Source organism: Corvus brachyrhynchos, unplaced genomic scaffold (genome assembly GCF_000691975.1).
Source record: "Corvus brachyrhynchos isolate BGI_N302 unplaced genomic scaffold, ASM69197v1 scaffold26, whole genome shotgun sequence".
NCBI classification, from domain to species: domain Eukaryota; kingdom Metazoa; phylum Chordata; class Aves; order Passeriformes; family Corvidae; genus Corvus; species Corvus brachyrhynchos.
This window is the reverse complement of record NW_008239324.1, coordinates 10814591-10831687: the sequence shown is the minus strand read 5'-3', so window position 1 is coordinate 10831687 and position 17097 is coordinate 10814591. Positions and strand designations below refer to the sequence as shown.

The 17097-nt window shown below is 41.7% G+C and overlaps 1 protein-coding gene across 5 annotated transcripts in view; it reads right to left on the bottom strand.

The window, feature by feature from the left end:
- ZNF423 (zinc finger protein 423) overlaps positions 1 to 17097 on the bottom strand; it is a 187448-nt gene that overhangs the window by 82736 nt on the left and 87615 nt on the right. For all 5 annotated transcript variants that reach the window (XM_017740842.1, XM_008638799.2, XM_017740839.1 and 2 more), the window contains 2 exons: positions 12101 to 15324; positions 5212 to 5296 (listed from right to left, as the gene is read on the bottom strand). In XM_017740842.1, the coding sequence (XP_017596331.1) occupies positions 5212 to 5296; positions 12101 to 15324 (3309 nt within the window). The remainder of the gene's footprint in view (positions 1 to 5211; positions 5297 to 12100; positions 15325 to 17097) is intronic.

Genomic DNA, 17097 nt, shown 5'->3' with positions numbered 1-17097 from the left:
GAGTTCAAGACCACACAAAATGAGTCAGAATTTTTATTCATATAATATACAAATTAACAACTTTGTTAAGATCTAAGTTTATGAACACTATGAAACATACCAAAAGATAAAGCTGTTTGCTTCAATTTTTAAACAGAAATTGAAAATATAGCTGGGAATATATTGATTTATGCTTGATTTTGAGTACTATCTCAACCCCTTTACCTCTGTACTGGTTTCATCTCAGTGACTGAGCTTGGTATCAACTGCTAATTCTTCCAAACATAAAATGAGCTTTCTAAATTGCTGCTTTTTAGAAAATTATTTCTGTAGTTATTATAGCAGTTTGACCTTTTCCAAACACCCAGCTTCCTTTGTTATTTTAAAATATTATGTTATTTTAAAATGTTAACAAAATAACAAACCTGTAGTTGGCCATTGTTTTGTTTCAAATACTTGCATGCATTTGAAAGAAATGTAACTGTGGATGGATGTTTTCCCTTCTGTGTTTAATTCTGGCAGAGTGTTTCCAGAACTTGAAACATGATCTCTAAGGGCAGGAAAGGTAATTAAGATCCTTGGAGTCCTACATTACACACAATGTATATGATATGCTGTGGCTTGGGGCAGTACTCAGAAAACTCTCCCAAACACGGTGTTTAACTTGGTCAACACCATCCCATCAAACAGGGAGGAATTTATCCAGACTGCAGTTCAAGAACTGGACCACGGAACAGTTTCACAGTGACTTCTGGAAGCTTTCCCTTCAGCACTCCCCTCTGTCCCCAGCGGCTCCCAAAGCACGAACAGGGCCTCATGTTCACATCACAAACACATCCAGCCTGCGCCCCTCCTCCCCTGCTCACCAGTGTTCATTCGTGGATCTTGGCAGGGAGTGCTGGCAATTCCACGGGGAAGGACAGGAGCGGCACCGGGGCAGGGCTCTGCTGAGCTCCCAGAACTGGGACAGCCTCTCATGAGCCCACAAATGCTTACATTCCTTTGGAGCTGGAGGCATGAGGAATGTTACAGCAATCCCAGTGTTAGAGCACAAACCAGAAATCACTTTTTTCCCTATTCCAGCAGTAGCCAAGCCCCAGTTTAGCTTCCTATGCACATTTGCCAGAAGACTTTCTCGGAGAATGGAGAAAGAAGAGTTGGGACAGTTGCTCATCTTCTTTGAGCATTAAATGGAAAACATCCCCCATCTAACTGAGGCAGAGAGAAGTGCTGCTGTGTCCACTTCTCTTGCCCAAAGAGCTGAGAACTCTGGCAGGGATCCAAATGCATTTCCCCTTGATAAGGGCAACCTGACCCACCTGGAGAACAAGCCTGTGGAATTTTGTGCACCCTGAAAAATATCCATTAGAGCACCCAGCCTGGCTGTGGGAGCAGCACAGCTGTAAAAACCCATCAGGAAAACGCTGGGCCTAATCCTTATTTCCCTGTGCAGGGCTCTGAGCGGATTTCCCTTGGCAGTGCAGGATGGGAGCAGGCACTGCCCACATGGGGACTTGGCAGTGGTCCTGTGATGGAGACTGAAGTTCCAGGGCTCCCCCAGCCACCGGGCAGAGTCTGCACTGACAGCTTTCCACACTTTGGCTGCTGCCATGGCTGCTCAGTGCCCCCCGTAGAGCCCGGGGCTGTGCATGCCCATCCTCCCCTGCATCTAATAGAGACAGCACATCAGAGGCAGAGGTAGGTGGGGAGATAAGGGGGAGAAGCTTTAAACATTGCCAGGTCAGCGCAACAGGAGGTAAGCAAGTACAGAGGCAGCAAGAACTACTGAAAGTTTTTGATATAGTCCCAGGTGGACTCCCCAATGCCTGTAAATGTTTCAAAGGGGGATCCCCTTTCTGTGGGCATGGAAATGTTTCAAAGGAGCCCCAATCGGTGCAATGTTTCAAAGACCACTGCTCTCTAAAAATTCCAACCCGAACTACCCCCACAGCTGAAAACCTTCCGAAATAGATCCCTTCCTGGCTAACCCCAGCTGAGGAGGTCTGTTCTGCTGCATAGAGCCCCCCTACAGGCCCCAGCGTAAACTGAAACAAAACATCTCCCGTTTCCCTCCTCTGGGGATGGATCCAGCCTGCTCCTTCCCTGGGACCCCGTGAAGGACCCAATGTGCCTCTGTGTTTGTGCACAGGATATGAAGGGCTAGAGTGCAGCAGGGTAATTTTTCAAAGCGGTGTGTGGGAGTAGCACTGGAAATTCCCTGCATACTGCTTTGAAAAAAATAAACCCCCTACCTCCAAGAATTATGAACAGGGCCTCCAACTCCAGACTGAGAATCTGAGAGGTTGAAGAGGGAGGTACAGCCAATTTAACTGGATTCAGTTTTTAATACTACGATGTCAGAAATAATTGGATTCTTTAATCATATTACGGACACTGCTACTTAAGAGGTATTGCTGCTACAGAGCAGGGATTCCTTTGTTGACAGTCATTTGAGTAGAATAAAACTGTAAGCAAGTGCTTAGGACATCTTATCTATTGATTTTGTGTTTCTCAAAGTATGAGAAGAAAGTGCTGCTGAGGGGTCTTGGATTATCAAAGCCAAGGGATTTTTTACCTAAAAATTACATGTCAAGGTTAACTTCATTGTCTTGGCTCTCCTCAAATTCAGAAGAGAGATAAAAATCTCTCCCTGGAAATGCTTATCCTACTCAAACTCTTATCTTAGATTGGTATCAATCATTCATTTTCCCCAGACAGCTTCTCAATGACTATATTAAACCAGACACCTTAACTTTAGACAGATACAAGTTCATTGAGTCGAGGCCAGTCCTAAGCTCCTAAGGACACACAGTCTGAGAGCAAGCTCCTCATGTCTCCCAAACACCTGTATGTTCACCCTGTGATCTCAGTGCCCCCCCCAGCACAAACAAATCCTCATCTGTAGATCTTAAATTGACACTGATGACATTAATAGTTCCTGTGAACTAGACCTGCAGATACAGCTATATTAGCTTCTTTCTCTCACTGCCCATCTGGCTAGACTTGGTCTAACACAGAGAAGGGAAACTCTTGCTCCCCTTATCAGTGATAAACCAGCCTGAGCAGTAAGGAGGCACGTGCCAGTCTGTCCAAAGGCCTGAATAAGGGAACAAAGCCCTCAGGCTATGATCAAAGGGGACAGGAGCAAGAACCAGGGGCACTTAGTCACTCTCCCTACTGTTACTAACTCAGGACTATGTAAATTAACACCAAAAATCTGCACAGCATTTATTGCTTGAGAAATGCTGACATTCAGTCTCTCCTTTTCCCTTCAGTATTCCCCAGTAAACAACCAATACCAACAAATACCCATGAGCAAACTCACTGGAAACACCTTTTTTTGTGAGCAGTCACGTGTCCTGGAGGAGAGGGGGCCCAGGAGCCTTCTGAACCAAGATGCCCAGAGTGGGAAGAAGTTTGTCTCCATATTAAAGGTTTCTACACTTTGTTCTTTCTTAAACTGAACTGTTAAAAGCAGTCATGACCTTAACTTCATGGACATCCTCAGTCTGTACCTCAGCAAAGCAACATGAAGATATGATACCACCATGGAATTATCACACATTTTCTTACCACATCCTGGTATTTACAATGTTCTAGGTGTACAGAACTGGGCCCATAGCACCTTTGTACTATACAGAGTTCCTCCAAGTATTACAGTAACTGATGTACAGCTTTGAGGAAGCAATGGGTGCACTCTGCACAAACAGCAGGACCACAATTTTCTGAGCCTCCTATGCCTTCTACACCTGTTGTTTTCCAGTGTTGCTAAGAACTTTGTAAGAAAGTGTGTAAATTGTATGTTATTCCAGACAGCACTATTATGAGCATATACATAAATAAACTTCACATATCAGTTACTGGAAAATGAAGAAATTGCATTTTTCCAAAGGAAAACAAATGATTCCCCTCTTGAATCAAGCAGAACCTTAACTCAGCATTTCATGACCTTTGTATTTAAAAATCACTTATTAGCTACTGGATGAAAAATTAAGTTGAAACAAGTGCTAAGCTTGCTAAGGATTTCTTTCTTAAAATTGAGGAGGGAGCTACATGAAATCACTATGGTCCAATTAACAAGGATCTCACTCTTCAAGCTTGCAAACAAGAGATTACATTAACACCTGCTACAAAAGCAAACATTTTTAGATATCTTTATCTTAACCTGCTTGACATTAACTTAAAACTCCTGCCTGGCTCTTGGATGAAAATTATTGTGACTGACATGTATGTTTTTCATTTGGGGGTGGGGGCTTGAAGGCTGTCAGTCCATATTTCTCTCTCTCTCTGGTATTTATGCATAATCCACTTCAAAGCTTATAGGAGATACATACCTGAATTGATGGGAGAATAATTTCCTAAATATAAAATTGCTGAAGGAAAACCATTATGCTTGTGGGAGATAAGTGCTGCATATGAATGCGCGAGACAGAGAGCACTGTCGGGTCCTTGAAGGGTCTCATCCAACACATGCCTGCAGTGGCATGTGTAAGTACCTTCTTGTGGTCTATGCATCAAAATAAACTGACCTCTTGGGCCAACACATATATTTATAACATCTGTCCATGGAAAAACCTTTCTTTGTGATCATTAGAGAAGCAATCATACAGCTGCAGCAGAAATACACCCATCAGGTTACAACAATGCTTTTATCAACTCCTGCGACAGGACTGTCATAGAAGGCAGAAAACACTGATTTTTAAAACACTTGTATGTCTGAAAAGCTGAACTTTCTGAAGTCCAGAATTGCAGGAAAAAGTAGAAAAAACCCGCTGAAATAACTCTGTAAGTGTTTTGTTTTGACAATGTTCCTCAGGAATCCACCACACTTAGCTGGGAAAATGCTAGCAGTTACATCTATTCAATGTCATGACATACAAAATTGAAACATAATTGCTCCTAAGTGGTTGACAACTGGCAAGTACTTTTTACACAGATAGAGAGAAATTTATGCTATCAAATGGAAGATACTGTCAAAAGTTTGATTTTAATATAAATGAAAATGCTACATGAGGACTCAAAAGGATAAGGAAAAAAGCTCAGCAGTAACACTTTTATAACCACATATTTAAAAAGCTTTGAAGTGAAGAATCATTACATCAAAATCATTTTCCTTGAAAAATAAAAAAATAAATTACAGCATGAATATTAACAAGTTATTAAAATAGTGAATGTCAAAGAGTAGCAAAAAACAAGCAGCCAATGAGTGGCCTAGTGTAAAGAATGTCTTACCAATCATATGGTTAGCGACATGGATTTGTATCTCTCTCTCATTCTCAAAGGTCATCTGGCACTTGATGCATTGATAGGTCTTTTTCTGTTTAATAACCAAAAAGAGATTAGAGAAAACTGCACTGTAGCATAAGGCAAGTGTGATCATGACTATAGCATGTTACATGCTTCAAATTTCCTCCACTGAGGCTTTTTTTGTTCATATATCCCCGGGCCAGGCTTTTCTGGGACCATAAACACAATCTCTAATTAACAACCTGCTTTAGGAGAAATTTTAATTTCAACTTTAAAAATTTCAAGTTACAATACTTGAAAATCTGACTGAGTACGTGAGCCACAATGAGATTGCTCCTGTCATTTAACCCACTGCAGTAAAATTCCCCCAGAGTGAAATAAAAGACAGAAGAGTAACTGTTTTCAGAGTAAGATCAACTTTCTCAAAAAATTCCACCTTTCATTAAACTCAAAATAGAGTAGGCAGAATACCTATAGTTATTTGGGGAAGCGAAGGAAAGAAATGCATTTTGTATTGGTCTCCAATCAGAAATCTTAAAAAACTGCATTACCATAAAGAACTGTTTCCTAGTACAATCTGTTTATATTTTCTCCATCTCAAAGTCATACCAGGGAGGCCTAGCTGCAGAAGTCAGGAGACAGTGTGAAGAGGCAATTACATGAACCATTTATTCAAATAGGGAAAATGGGGTTTGCACTCAGATTTACAGTGATGCGTATACTTGTGCAACGTGGCAGGAAAAAACCCAAGAAACCATTGCAGAAATTAAAATGCAGGTGGATAAGTTAGACATCCAACTCAGGAAAAAAAAGCCAAACTAAGAACCAAAAAACATGAAGGCTAAGCTTTTTTACACTTGGAAAAACTCCTATTTCCCAAAGCAGGAGTACGGTGCTTTGGTCTGAGGTACATGATTATTTACTGCATGAGAATACGCTATTTAAATAGACATCTTTTGACGTGTAATTTAGAAAAATTGGGCCTTTTGTGCCTACTTCTTTCTGGAGAATAATTCTTACTGCAACACTTGCCACTAGGCACAAGCATGAGGTCTGCATCCCCACAGCCAGAGCTGGTGGCAGCTGAACACACATGAAATCTCTGGTTGCTGGGCACAAGTTCAGGGAGCTGAGGGATGGAAGACAACCCCAAGGCGACAGCACTGAGAAACCCGACTCAGTACACAACACCCTCTTAACCTTTTGAAGGAAAATATTTTTGGGGTACTTTTTGTGTAATTTTAGATGCACATTACTTTTTCTTCAGCCTCCACCCCACGCCCAGGTATAGAACCCCATTTTTAGGGCAGCAGTAATAAGTCAGAAGTTTTGAGTTAAACAGAGAAGTTGCTGTCACCCCCTCTGAGCATGGGATCCAATTTCCTCAAGCACCTGCTGAGGACAGAACAAATTAGGTGCTACCAAGAGCTTAACTACTTCCCATGTCATCAGTGGCAACAAGGTAGCCTGCTGGAGGTTAATGAACATGCTGTAACACCATAATAACAAATGCACCAGTCTATGGATGTTCGGCATATTCCATGAATTCTGTACCAGTGTGTGTTTGCTTAGGCAAGGCTTTCTAGGCTAAAACAACAATGGGTGATTAACATGATAATAGGAAGAAGGCTATACTCCATTGGCCGAAAGCTGACACAGCCAACCATATAAAAGGAAATAGTTTGGATTGGCTAGTTATCCCTAGGCAGCTCAAGAAAGTATCCTCCTGGAGTCCATTTGGAAATCAAGGCTGTTAATGGAAAAGCAGCTGGATTTCTGCAGCACTCTTTCTGGGGAATCTATTCTGGCAGATGAGCACAGCACACATACGTACACATGTCCCCTCAAACACACTGGCACACACATGCTGAGGGCTCCTAACTTCAAAACCAAAACAAAACACAAAAAACCTTGGAAGAGCAAAATAGGATTGGGTAGTGACTGATTCATGTGGTCACATGGTCACATTTAAAGCTTGAAATCTTCCTCTTCTTTAAAACTTCAAAGCTAAGCTCTGTGCCTTGTCTAACGCTTATCTCAGCTACGAGGGTTCCCTAAGTAAACAGCTAGAGGACAATATTTCAGCCTGACTCTATTTCAAACCTTGAAAGTTATATTAAACACAGACAAATGATTCATTTTTTAATTGATACCGGGGCTTCTGAAAGCTACTTACTAAAAGATCTGGAGACAGGATGTCTTTGTTTATCCACAGACCCAGTGCTAACTCCTCCACACCATTTCACAATCCTATAAAACACTCTGCTTGGCATGAGGAGCCCTCGGCAGATTTCAGATTTCCTCTGAGTGCTACCTCAGCTGATACCCGTGCGTGCAAACGAGCAGCTTAAGTAAGGTGATGGCTCCTGTGACAGGGCACCCCACTTGACATGGAGTGAGGTTAATAAATGGCCTATACAGGTATCCAAATAACTGTAGCTAGATCAGCACCCATGCGTATATGCAAGAGGTGGAAGAGCTGATTTTTTGGCTCATTAGTAACTGTCTTTAAAAGAATGTCACAAAACATCCTTCCATTATCAGTAAATGGGGAGCACTAGCTTTAATACAACTATAATTAGTTGTGGTACAAATATGATCTTCTACTGATATTTTTCAGCTTTATGAACATTATTAATGGATCAGTTATTTTTTTTTAAGTTTTATCCTCAGAAGTGGTGACAACAAAGGTGCCCATGCTCTGAGGAGCTAACAAAGTCAAGGTGATGGCATCTAGGTGATAAAAGAGACCAGATGAGCAAGCCTTCAGCTGAGAGCTCATTCCCCACAAATTCAAGATATTTAATTCTAGTCTTGGCACAAAATTGTACTAATAACAGAGGGTTCTGTTTTCTTTTCTGAAGTATCTATTGTTCCCATGGGTTTTCCAGACTATCCTCCTTTAAATCTGGAAATAGTTTCCTGCTCTACAAAGAAAATATTCCTCCATTCAAGTGGATTTACAAGGGAAGAGAAGGGTTGTGGGGGAGAACAAAGAGAAGGAACTGAGTCCAAGAAAGTGTGCAGGAGAGAAGAAACTGAGTAAGGAACACAATAGGGTTTATTCTTCCAACTTTCTACGCCACCTCCTTTGCTTCTTCAGCCCAAATAACCTAGGTGGGCTAAAAATAGTAACATCATTTACAATGAAAACTTAACTGAAGTCTAAACATTTGCCACTGTCAATGTTAAACAAGCATTGTTCATGATACCTGTGGTACAAAATAAAGATAAATCTGTGTAAGAGAAAGAACAGCTTGAAATGTGACTGTTTCCAGTATTAGGAAATGAGAAATCTCAATACTAAACAATTAGTCATGTTTCTCAAGATATGCACATTCCTCTAGAAGACATGTGAAAATGAATTAATAAAATGTATTCAAAACTGAAGCTGCTACGCATAGAAAGATATTGAGAAAAACAGGAGAGCATCACCTCTGTTGAGATCTTAATGGAATGAAAAAAAGGCCTTGAGCTATACTTGTGTCAGATGCTGGAATGATACCTTTTCTTGGGATGCTCATCTGAAAAACACTTTTAGTCCTATCCAAACAGAACAGCTCACACAAAACTATATGAATGAAACAAAATTTGATGTTAGAGAAATCTTTTACTACTAAGATGAATTTTATTTAATGCTCTTAGTGATGTCTCTTGCAGAAAACCATTGACTTGTCCTAAAATTCCTAAAAACAAATCCTTCAAAGAGGATGTTGCTATATACACAATGCAAAAATTATGTCTGCCTGGAAATCTGTCGTGTTGATCAACACGAATGGATCCTAGGTAGGCATCCTAGAAACGAACATGATCAATTTACAGGTATTTCTTCCTATTTGGCATAGTAAAAATGTGAGGAAGACAGAATACAGCAGGATTTTCAAGGGTTATGTGCTTTCTTTCATTCTTATGGATAAAAAAAAAAACCAAGCCTGCCAAGAAACTCTGAGTATTTTTCAATGCTCCTCTAGCTGTCTCCTACTGATCTTCAGAATAAAATCTCAAATAATTCAATAGTAAAAAACCAAAACGAAATATAACAAGACATTCATACTTCATTTGTGGTGCTATAAAAACTTGTATATATATACAAACTTAAATACCTACAGTGAAAAGAAATTGTTCACTTTCTCCTATTTTTTTTTTTTCCCCAGATGTTCTTTATTCATCAAGGGATAATATCTATTTTCTCCCTTTCTTTCACCTTGGGGTTAAATCTTCATTTAAAGTTTTTTTCTGAAATTCTTTTCGGTTTCCACACTCACCTCTTCTATCAAAAAGCGAATAACAGTTGGTGGAGCAATTTCAGACACAGAAAGAAGTTACAGATTTTATATGTTATCATCTTTTCCATTTGCTTGGATTTCATTCTGCTTATTCTTATTTACTCTGAAATATTTACTCACTACTTAAAAATCTAATCTACCTGTATACTTCTTCTGACTGTACCTTGTCCTAATCTTAAACTGCTTTTCTATTTAAGAAAGAAAAATAAATAAGGTGTTTAAAAAATGAGATGTAGAAACACTCAAGAACTGGAGAGAAGTAGCTCTTCTCTGAACATGTACAGATCACTCTACATGTACTGTGCACTATAGATTGCTCCAGTAAAGTGGTATTTTACCTGTGTGCAGCACACTAACAAGATGACACGAGAGTTCCTGTTCAACTTCCTTAGCTTTGCTATGAAGCCAATGAAGTTAAGTAAACACTCTTCTTGAATGGAGAGATCTATCACCATTTAAAACCCAGTATAATTCTTCGAAAATCGCTGTACTAGGCAAACACAAAGGGCACTCATTGCCTTCACAAACTTGAGTGAAACACCAATAGTTTTCAAGTGAACTGATATCAGAATTCAGGTCTTGTACCTATAATGAAGGGTAAGATAATGAATTATTCCTAATAACAATATATATATTCCTGGGATGCTTATCTCTGGTATTAGCATATGTGCAGGCCATAGACACCAGTAGGGTACCATTTGCCATCATCACAAATGCTGATTTTTCATTTTCTTCTACAAAGAAACTCAGAACTTCTCTCATGGGATGAAATTCAAAGCATTTACCTTATTGAAGAACTTAAAACTCTCCCCTGAGAGAACAAGTATGGAAGCTCTCACTGAAAAGAAAGAGTTAAAGCAAGAAATAAGACAGAAAATGACAATGTGTTCTGCTAGCTGATAGGAAGGGAAAGGTCATTCCATAGGCTCAGCAATATGAATTAATCCTACCTAATAGAACAGAGGTATTCTTAAAGAATGTGGAAGGAAATAAAGGCCTGAGGAGGAAGAAGGACAATGACCTAGCCAGACCTAGGTATCACACCAAAGGAGGGATACTTCCATTCCTCATTCTTCTGCAAAATTATTTACATGTGCCTGGAGGCTTAGTCACACCCAAAGGGAACAATATCCAGTGGTTTTACCAAAAGAGAGAAAACAAGAAAAGAAATCAAGCTTTCTGTGGGATTGGCTCAGGAGGCTGGATCAGGGCACTGCTCCAGTGTGGCCATGCCCAGCTCGGCCAGATGCAGCTGCCCCACATGGCCTCACATGGAGCAGGGATAACAAGTCCTGCCAGGGACACAACCCGCACCAGCTCCCTTGGAGGCACCTCAGTCCATGTCCTCAGGACATACTTAGGGCCTTCTCTTACTTACTGAGCCTCTGGTGTTCTAGTTGAATGGATGGTATTTTCAGGTGCTTTTAATTCAGTAAGATGTGTTTGTGGGTGCTTTAATTAGCAGATTGACATAAACAGTCATCTACGGCTGGAATTATTCATTAGGAGTTGGGTGCCTAATTTCCTTAGATACTTTTGAAAATCTCACCCCATCATGTTTAATTAAAAATGTCAGATGATATCAATACTCAGATGTGTCTGCTGTTGGTCTCCTGAGAAGATTTCCAAAATTCACTTCTCATTCCATCTGTTCCTGACAGAGGAAGGACTGACTTGGCCCATTCTTGAACCAAAACGTCAACAAATAATTTAAAAAGACTATAAACTGCAAATGATATTAATCTCCTGAGTAGGCTTCTGGAACCTTACTTGGATCTGCATGTTCCCAAGTAACTTGTAAGCTAAGAAACGGGAAAGCAGGCTATCTGGAAAAAGTCAAGGACAGCACACTTTTATGTAATCTGCATTAGACAATGTCCAGACTTGCTAAGAAACTACTTATCCTCTAATGGCCCCTACAGAAGGGCCGTGAAAGCAGGTTCTTTTAAAGTCACTTTCAAAATCATACACACACACAAACAAGCTCACACAAATGCACACAGACCTCCAAGTAACCTCAAAACGTTCACTCTGACAAGACGTTCCTAGGGATAAGCTCTTTAGCACAGAAATCTGTTTTAGGTGAGAATTTGGGGCATAGGATGGAATTCACTACGTTTTCCCTCACAAGTTCCTATATCCTCCTGCTCATTATTATTTTCCTGGTAAGAAATAATTTCATTCCTCAAATATGACAGATTAGATTTTTTTTGTTGTTTTTGGGTACTGAGCATCTTCATTTTTCATGAAATTGTCCCAGCTTTTCCAGATCTGCCAGTTCAGTAGAATCAGAATTCATGGACAAACTCAATCTCCACTGCCCAAGTCTCAGCTCTCTGTTGGTAAATTTAGGGCAGTTCTGTGGTAAAAAATCTGATGTGCTGCCACTGAGAATCAAGGCGCCTGTGAGGCTGAGCGGCTTCTGATTTTTCTATGTGCATTACTCTACCCTTCGTTCTGTTGGGAAGTTTTTCTAGTAGCACAAGTGATTTGATAAAGTGACAATTTAAAAAAAAAAATCAGATCAGTTCTCACATTGAAGGTCTACATTTTATCCCTCAGACACTTTAAAGTTCAGCTGTACTTACTCTGGGAACAGGGGACGTCTGGGTACCTTTCCTTTGGCCACTGGTCTCGGGTGTCAGGTCTCGGTGGTCTACCTGAATGTGGCTCTCTAAGTCTTCGGCACTTTCAAATTTGACACTACACTCTGGACACCTCAGGCTGCCACATGGCCTCTCGTTTACCTCCTGTGGAGTCAAGCTCAAAGACTGTCCATTGGTGCTCCTGGTCATGCACCCAGCACACAGGCCATAGGGAAGGCCGTTCACATCCAACTTTACCAAGTCCTGCTTATTCCGGAACTCCTTCAAGCACAGCGCACACTTGTAGAGTTTTTGCAAGGCCTGGCCATTGGGCGATGAGGTTGCAGAGTTTCCTGCCAATTTCTGCATATGGAACGTCCCATGAATTTTCAGCTCCAGGGTAGAGGTGACCGTCTGCATGCAGACAACACAGCGAAAGCCGGTGAGGGAGTTTCTGAGATCTGGATGCATCTGGCAGTGCTCGATAAATTCCTCCTCACTCTGCAGTGGCATTTTGCAGATCCGACACGTCCCTGTATCCAAACTCTTGCTGTGAGTGACTTTGTGCTCCGTCAGGGTCAGGAGTGATGGGAAGCGTTCCCCACAGATGGGGCACATGTAGTGCTTAGCAGGACCTCGATGGGTCTGCATGTGCTCTCTCAGGCCATTTTCAGAGAAAAAGGTCCTTGAGCAGATATTACACTTGTGGCTGCCTTTGATGAATTCTGCTTTCTTCCGAGAACAGTCATCCTCCCCAGGCCTGATGTTATGATCTCTCAAACGATGGTTCTGCAAGAGGACCTCCATAGTGTAGGCAGCCCCACAAATATCACAGCCATACATGGGCTCAGAAGCATCTACATCATCCTCACTGGCTTCATGACTGTTGGAAGTATCTGGATTCTTCATTAACATGTTCTGGATATCTGCCCCTTCTGTCTTCTTATTTGTTGGGGTCATGCCATTAGCTGTACCATTCTCAGCACTAGCATCAAAAACACAATGTTTTTCCCGCAAGTGCTTTTCAAGCAAGATGATGGCATGAAAAGCTTTGCTACAAAACTTACAGTTGTATTTTTTGCTGTGGGTTGTGATGTGGCACTGCAGTTCTACCTCTGTGCTGAAGGTCTCACCACAGAAGATGCATTTGTGAGACTTTGATGGATTACCCAAGTGACTATGCTTCACATGGATCTGGAGATCCACCTCCTTCCTAAAATCCCAGTTACAGGCTGTGCAACGATACATCTTCTTTTCATTGCTATGCTTGACTGCCAGATGCACTTGGATAGATACCTTGGAATCAAAAACTTCTTGGCAAAGGGTGCAGTGATACAACACAAAAGTATGCATGTCCAACAAATGCTTCTGCAAATCATCCACTGAAGAAAACTGTTTGTCACAGCTCTCACATACATAATGAGTGGAAGTTGTCATGTAATGTATGGTGAGATGTTGCAGAAGAGACTCCTGGGAATCAAAGTCTTCTTTACACTGAGGGCAAGACTGTTTCCTCAACAGCAACTCCAAATGCAACTTTAAATGGGTCTGAAAACTTTCAAAATTTGAGAACTTTAGATCACACTGATTACATGGGTATTCACCATTAGACACTGAGTTTACACTTGCAGAAAGCCGCTGCCTTTTAGGGGAAGAGACTTCAACATCAGAAGAAACTGGACTCTGCTCTGCTTTTGACTTCTTATTGTGTGCCAGAGGAATGTTCTTGTGGTTTTCTTTAATATGCTTTGTAAGCTTCAGGATGGAGCCAAAAATGGGGGAGTTTGTGCAATAAGGGCATGAATACACTTCCATAAAAGACTGTGTTGGCTGAATGACAGGGGAATCCAATTTCGAATTTCCTACATTGCAGTGAGTCTGCTGGATGTGCTCAGTCAAGGTAGCTTCGGTCAGAAAGCCCATGGAGCACTGGTTACAGAAGAAAGCATTGTTGCCATCTTGAGGGGTAGCGTTTGGGCCACAGTGAGTAATGCGGATGTGTTCCTGCAAGCTGTTGATATCCGCAAACATCTCCGGGCAGTAATTGCAATGAAAGGCAGAAATGTTGCTAAACTGCATCATGGGATAGGCATGGTTTTTGTGCACTTTTCTCACGTGTTCATTCAAGTTGTACAGTGTAGGCATGGAATCAAGGCAGATCTGGCACGTGTGGCTTTGCTGAGGTTTGTCTGCGTGAATGGTCTTCAGATGGATCTCCAGAACAGCAAGGCTGTTGAAGTCACGCTTCGAGCAGTAGGGGCAGCTGTAAGTAACTTTAGACCAGTTCTGGCCTTCCTCTCTGTCAACAGACCTGGTTTTCTTTTGTCCTCTCAAAGGCTTTAAGGTCGAATCTGGAGTGGAACCTCTTTCCACCGATGCGCTGGAGTCGGGCGTTGCGCTGCTCATGGACGCCACACTCCCTAGGACTGGGTCAGGGCTGATGCTGTGGTTACTGGAGTCAGGTTGTCTGTGACTGTCCAAGTGGCAATAGACTTCCTCCACTGAAGAAAACTGCTCTGGGCACATAGGGCACTTATGTTTTTTGTTGGCATGGGCTTGATGAATGTGCGAGAGCAGTGAGTTTTCGTCTACAAATACTTCAGGGCAATGAATACACTGCAAATCTGCCTTCTCAGAAAGCTGTGGGTGGCGTGTCATTACGTGCTTCTCCAAATCTTCAGTCTGACTGAATGTCTCTTCACAGTAATCACACATAAAATCATCCTTCTTCACCTCTTTCTCAGTCTTTGCCATATGTTCCTTGTTCTTTTTATGAGCTTGCATGTGACTCTGCAATGAGCTGGTAGATGAAAACCCACGTTTACACACAGTACACTTGAATGGTTTGCTGGAGCTGTGGGTTTTCAGGTGGATTTTGAGGTGGTCGCTGCGGGAGAATGCAGCCTCGCATTCGTGGCAATGGTACTTTTTATCCCCTGTGTGAAGCTTTATGTGGCGATCCCTACTCCTCTTGTGCTTAAAAAGCCGGCTACAGTAGGTGCATTTGAAAGGTAGCTTGTCACTGTGGATCTGCTCGTGCCTTTTAAGGTAGCTCAGGCGAATGAAGGACTTATCACAAAACTGACAGGGATACGGCAGGCCAGTCCCCCCTTCCTCCTCCCCGATGCCGAGATCACACCCATCTCCTATCATCTGAGTGGGTGATGCAACATCTTTGCTGGAGGGAGATGAAGCCACCCAGGAGAGTTGTGGGTCGTCATCACCATCTGTAATGGGAAAGCAGAAAGGAGATTAAAAACAATTCCCAGTGCATCTGTGAAATAAGGACAAAGCTCTCAACAACACTATGGGCTTCTGCTACTACAGCATTAAAAGAAAAAAATCAACTAAAAAAAAAAGCCCAAAAACCCTCTTGAATTTGAAAGGAGGTTTGAGAAAGAGAAATAAAAATATACGTGTACATAATTCACAAATATGCCAACATATAGTGTTAATAAAAAGCATTTTTCTTCACCTGCTCACTGTACTGTAAAGCAATAAACAATGAATAAAGAAAGCAAAACACAATGTGCAATGAAGCAATACAAACATTTCAGAAAGCTACAGTGTTAAGTGATCACCTGTGAATTTGTGGGTCTGTTAAATGCTACGTCAAGATGATTTTAAGTAATGTCTCCATTAAAAAAATCCTTCAGTTCTGTCTCAAAACTGTAACAGAATGAAAGGCTGCTCAAAGGCAGAGTTGAACATCTAGGTGGAATAAAAGCATCAGATTTGAGAGAGCTCAAGAAAATCAGAGAAGAGATCTGCACTATTACCACGTTTGCTTGTATAAAATGTAATGTTGCTCTCTTGGTACAAAATCAAACAAATTTATAAAAGCCCAGGAAAATCACCACTGGAGATCCCAAGGCATCACAAAAGAATCAAGTTCAGGATAAACCAAAAATGGCCCAGCCTCTGTTTAATAACTATTTCCTTTACTCAATATGAAGTTTTGAAAAATATTTTATAATTCCATATTACCGTAAAGAAACGCAGCACCCACTCCAGCAGCCACACAGTCATTTTAGGTAAAATACATAAAATGTTGCCATCTTTCATTAACAGAATTGTTAACAAGAAACAGAAGAGAGTGAGTTCTAATATCTTAATTCTAACAAATGCAGAGATGTTGAGCGAAACATAAATGCCACTAGTCTGACATCAAACTAAACCACAGAATGAAGCAAAAATAAAGTTCAGGTAAATGAAGGAAGGTGATGACCACGTAAACATTTGGAGATTCCAAAAAGGAGCTGGTTCTCGAGATACACCATCCTTATAAAACATTTAATGTTCCTACTTCAGCTTTTACTAAAACAAACCAATAAAAAAATCCCCGACTGTGTGTGTAGGCTGCCACACGCGCACTCCTCGTGCCTGCCAACTACCGAGTCACCAGGCAGAGAAAGCACAAGTACAGTGAGGAGCTCTCAAAGAAGGGCTCGGCTAATGAGGGTATCACCACCGTACCAGGCACTGTTTGCTCTGGCAAACATCTGCTTTTTCATCCCAGATAAAGAAAGAGAGCAGCTACCTTGGAAAAAACTAAACCAAGTAACCACACCCCAAACAACTTTTCCCACACGACAGGGCTGTCTATTTTCCAGGTCAGGCATCCGCTGTCTGCCCCGTGCTCCCCAGAGAGCTCTGCTCCCCCGTTTAACTAAACCTCCTGCTCCAGAGCGATGCTGGACACCGAGAACCTGCTTCTTCCTGCTCCCGAAATGCACCTCGACTCTCAGCGAGCATCCGCGCTTCTCAGATGCTCAAGGTCTTTGTGCTCAACCAGCTCCTCCAAACCCGGCAGAGCCCAAGCCTAAAATACAGACAACGAGCTCCTGATTTTTATGTAAACTTTTCTCAGGCTTCACTCCCCTGACCATGAACGGCTCTCTCACTGCAGCTGCAACAAAGCCTCATGTTCCCAATTTAAGCCACCTCCGCCGCCCACCCCGCTGCCAGCACAGCTTTGCTGAGCCCCCAGGGAGGCCACA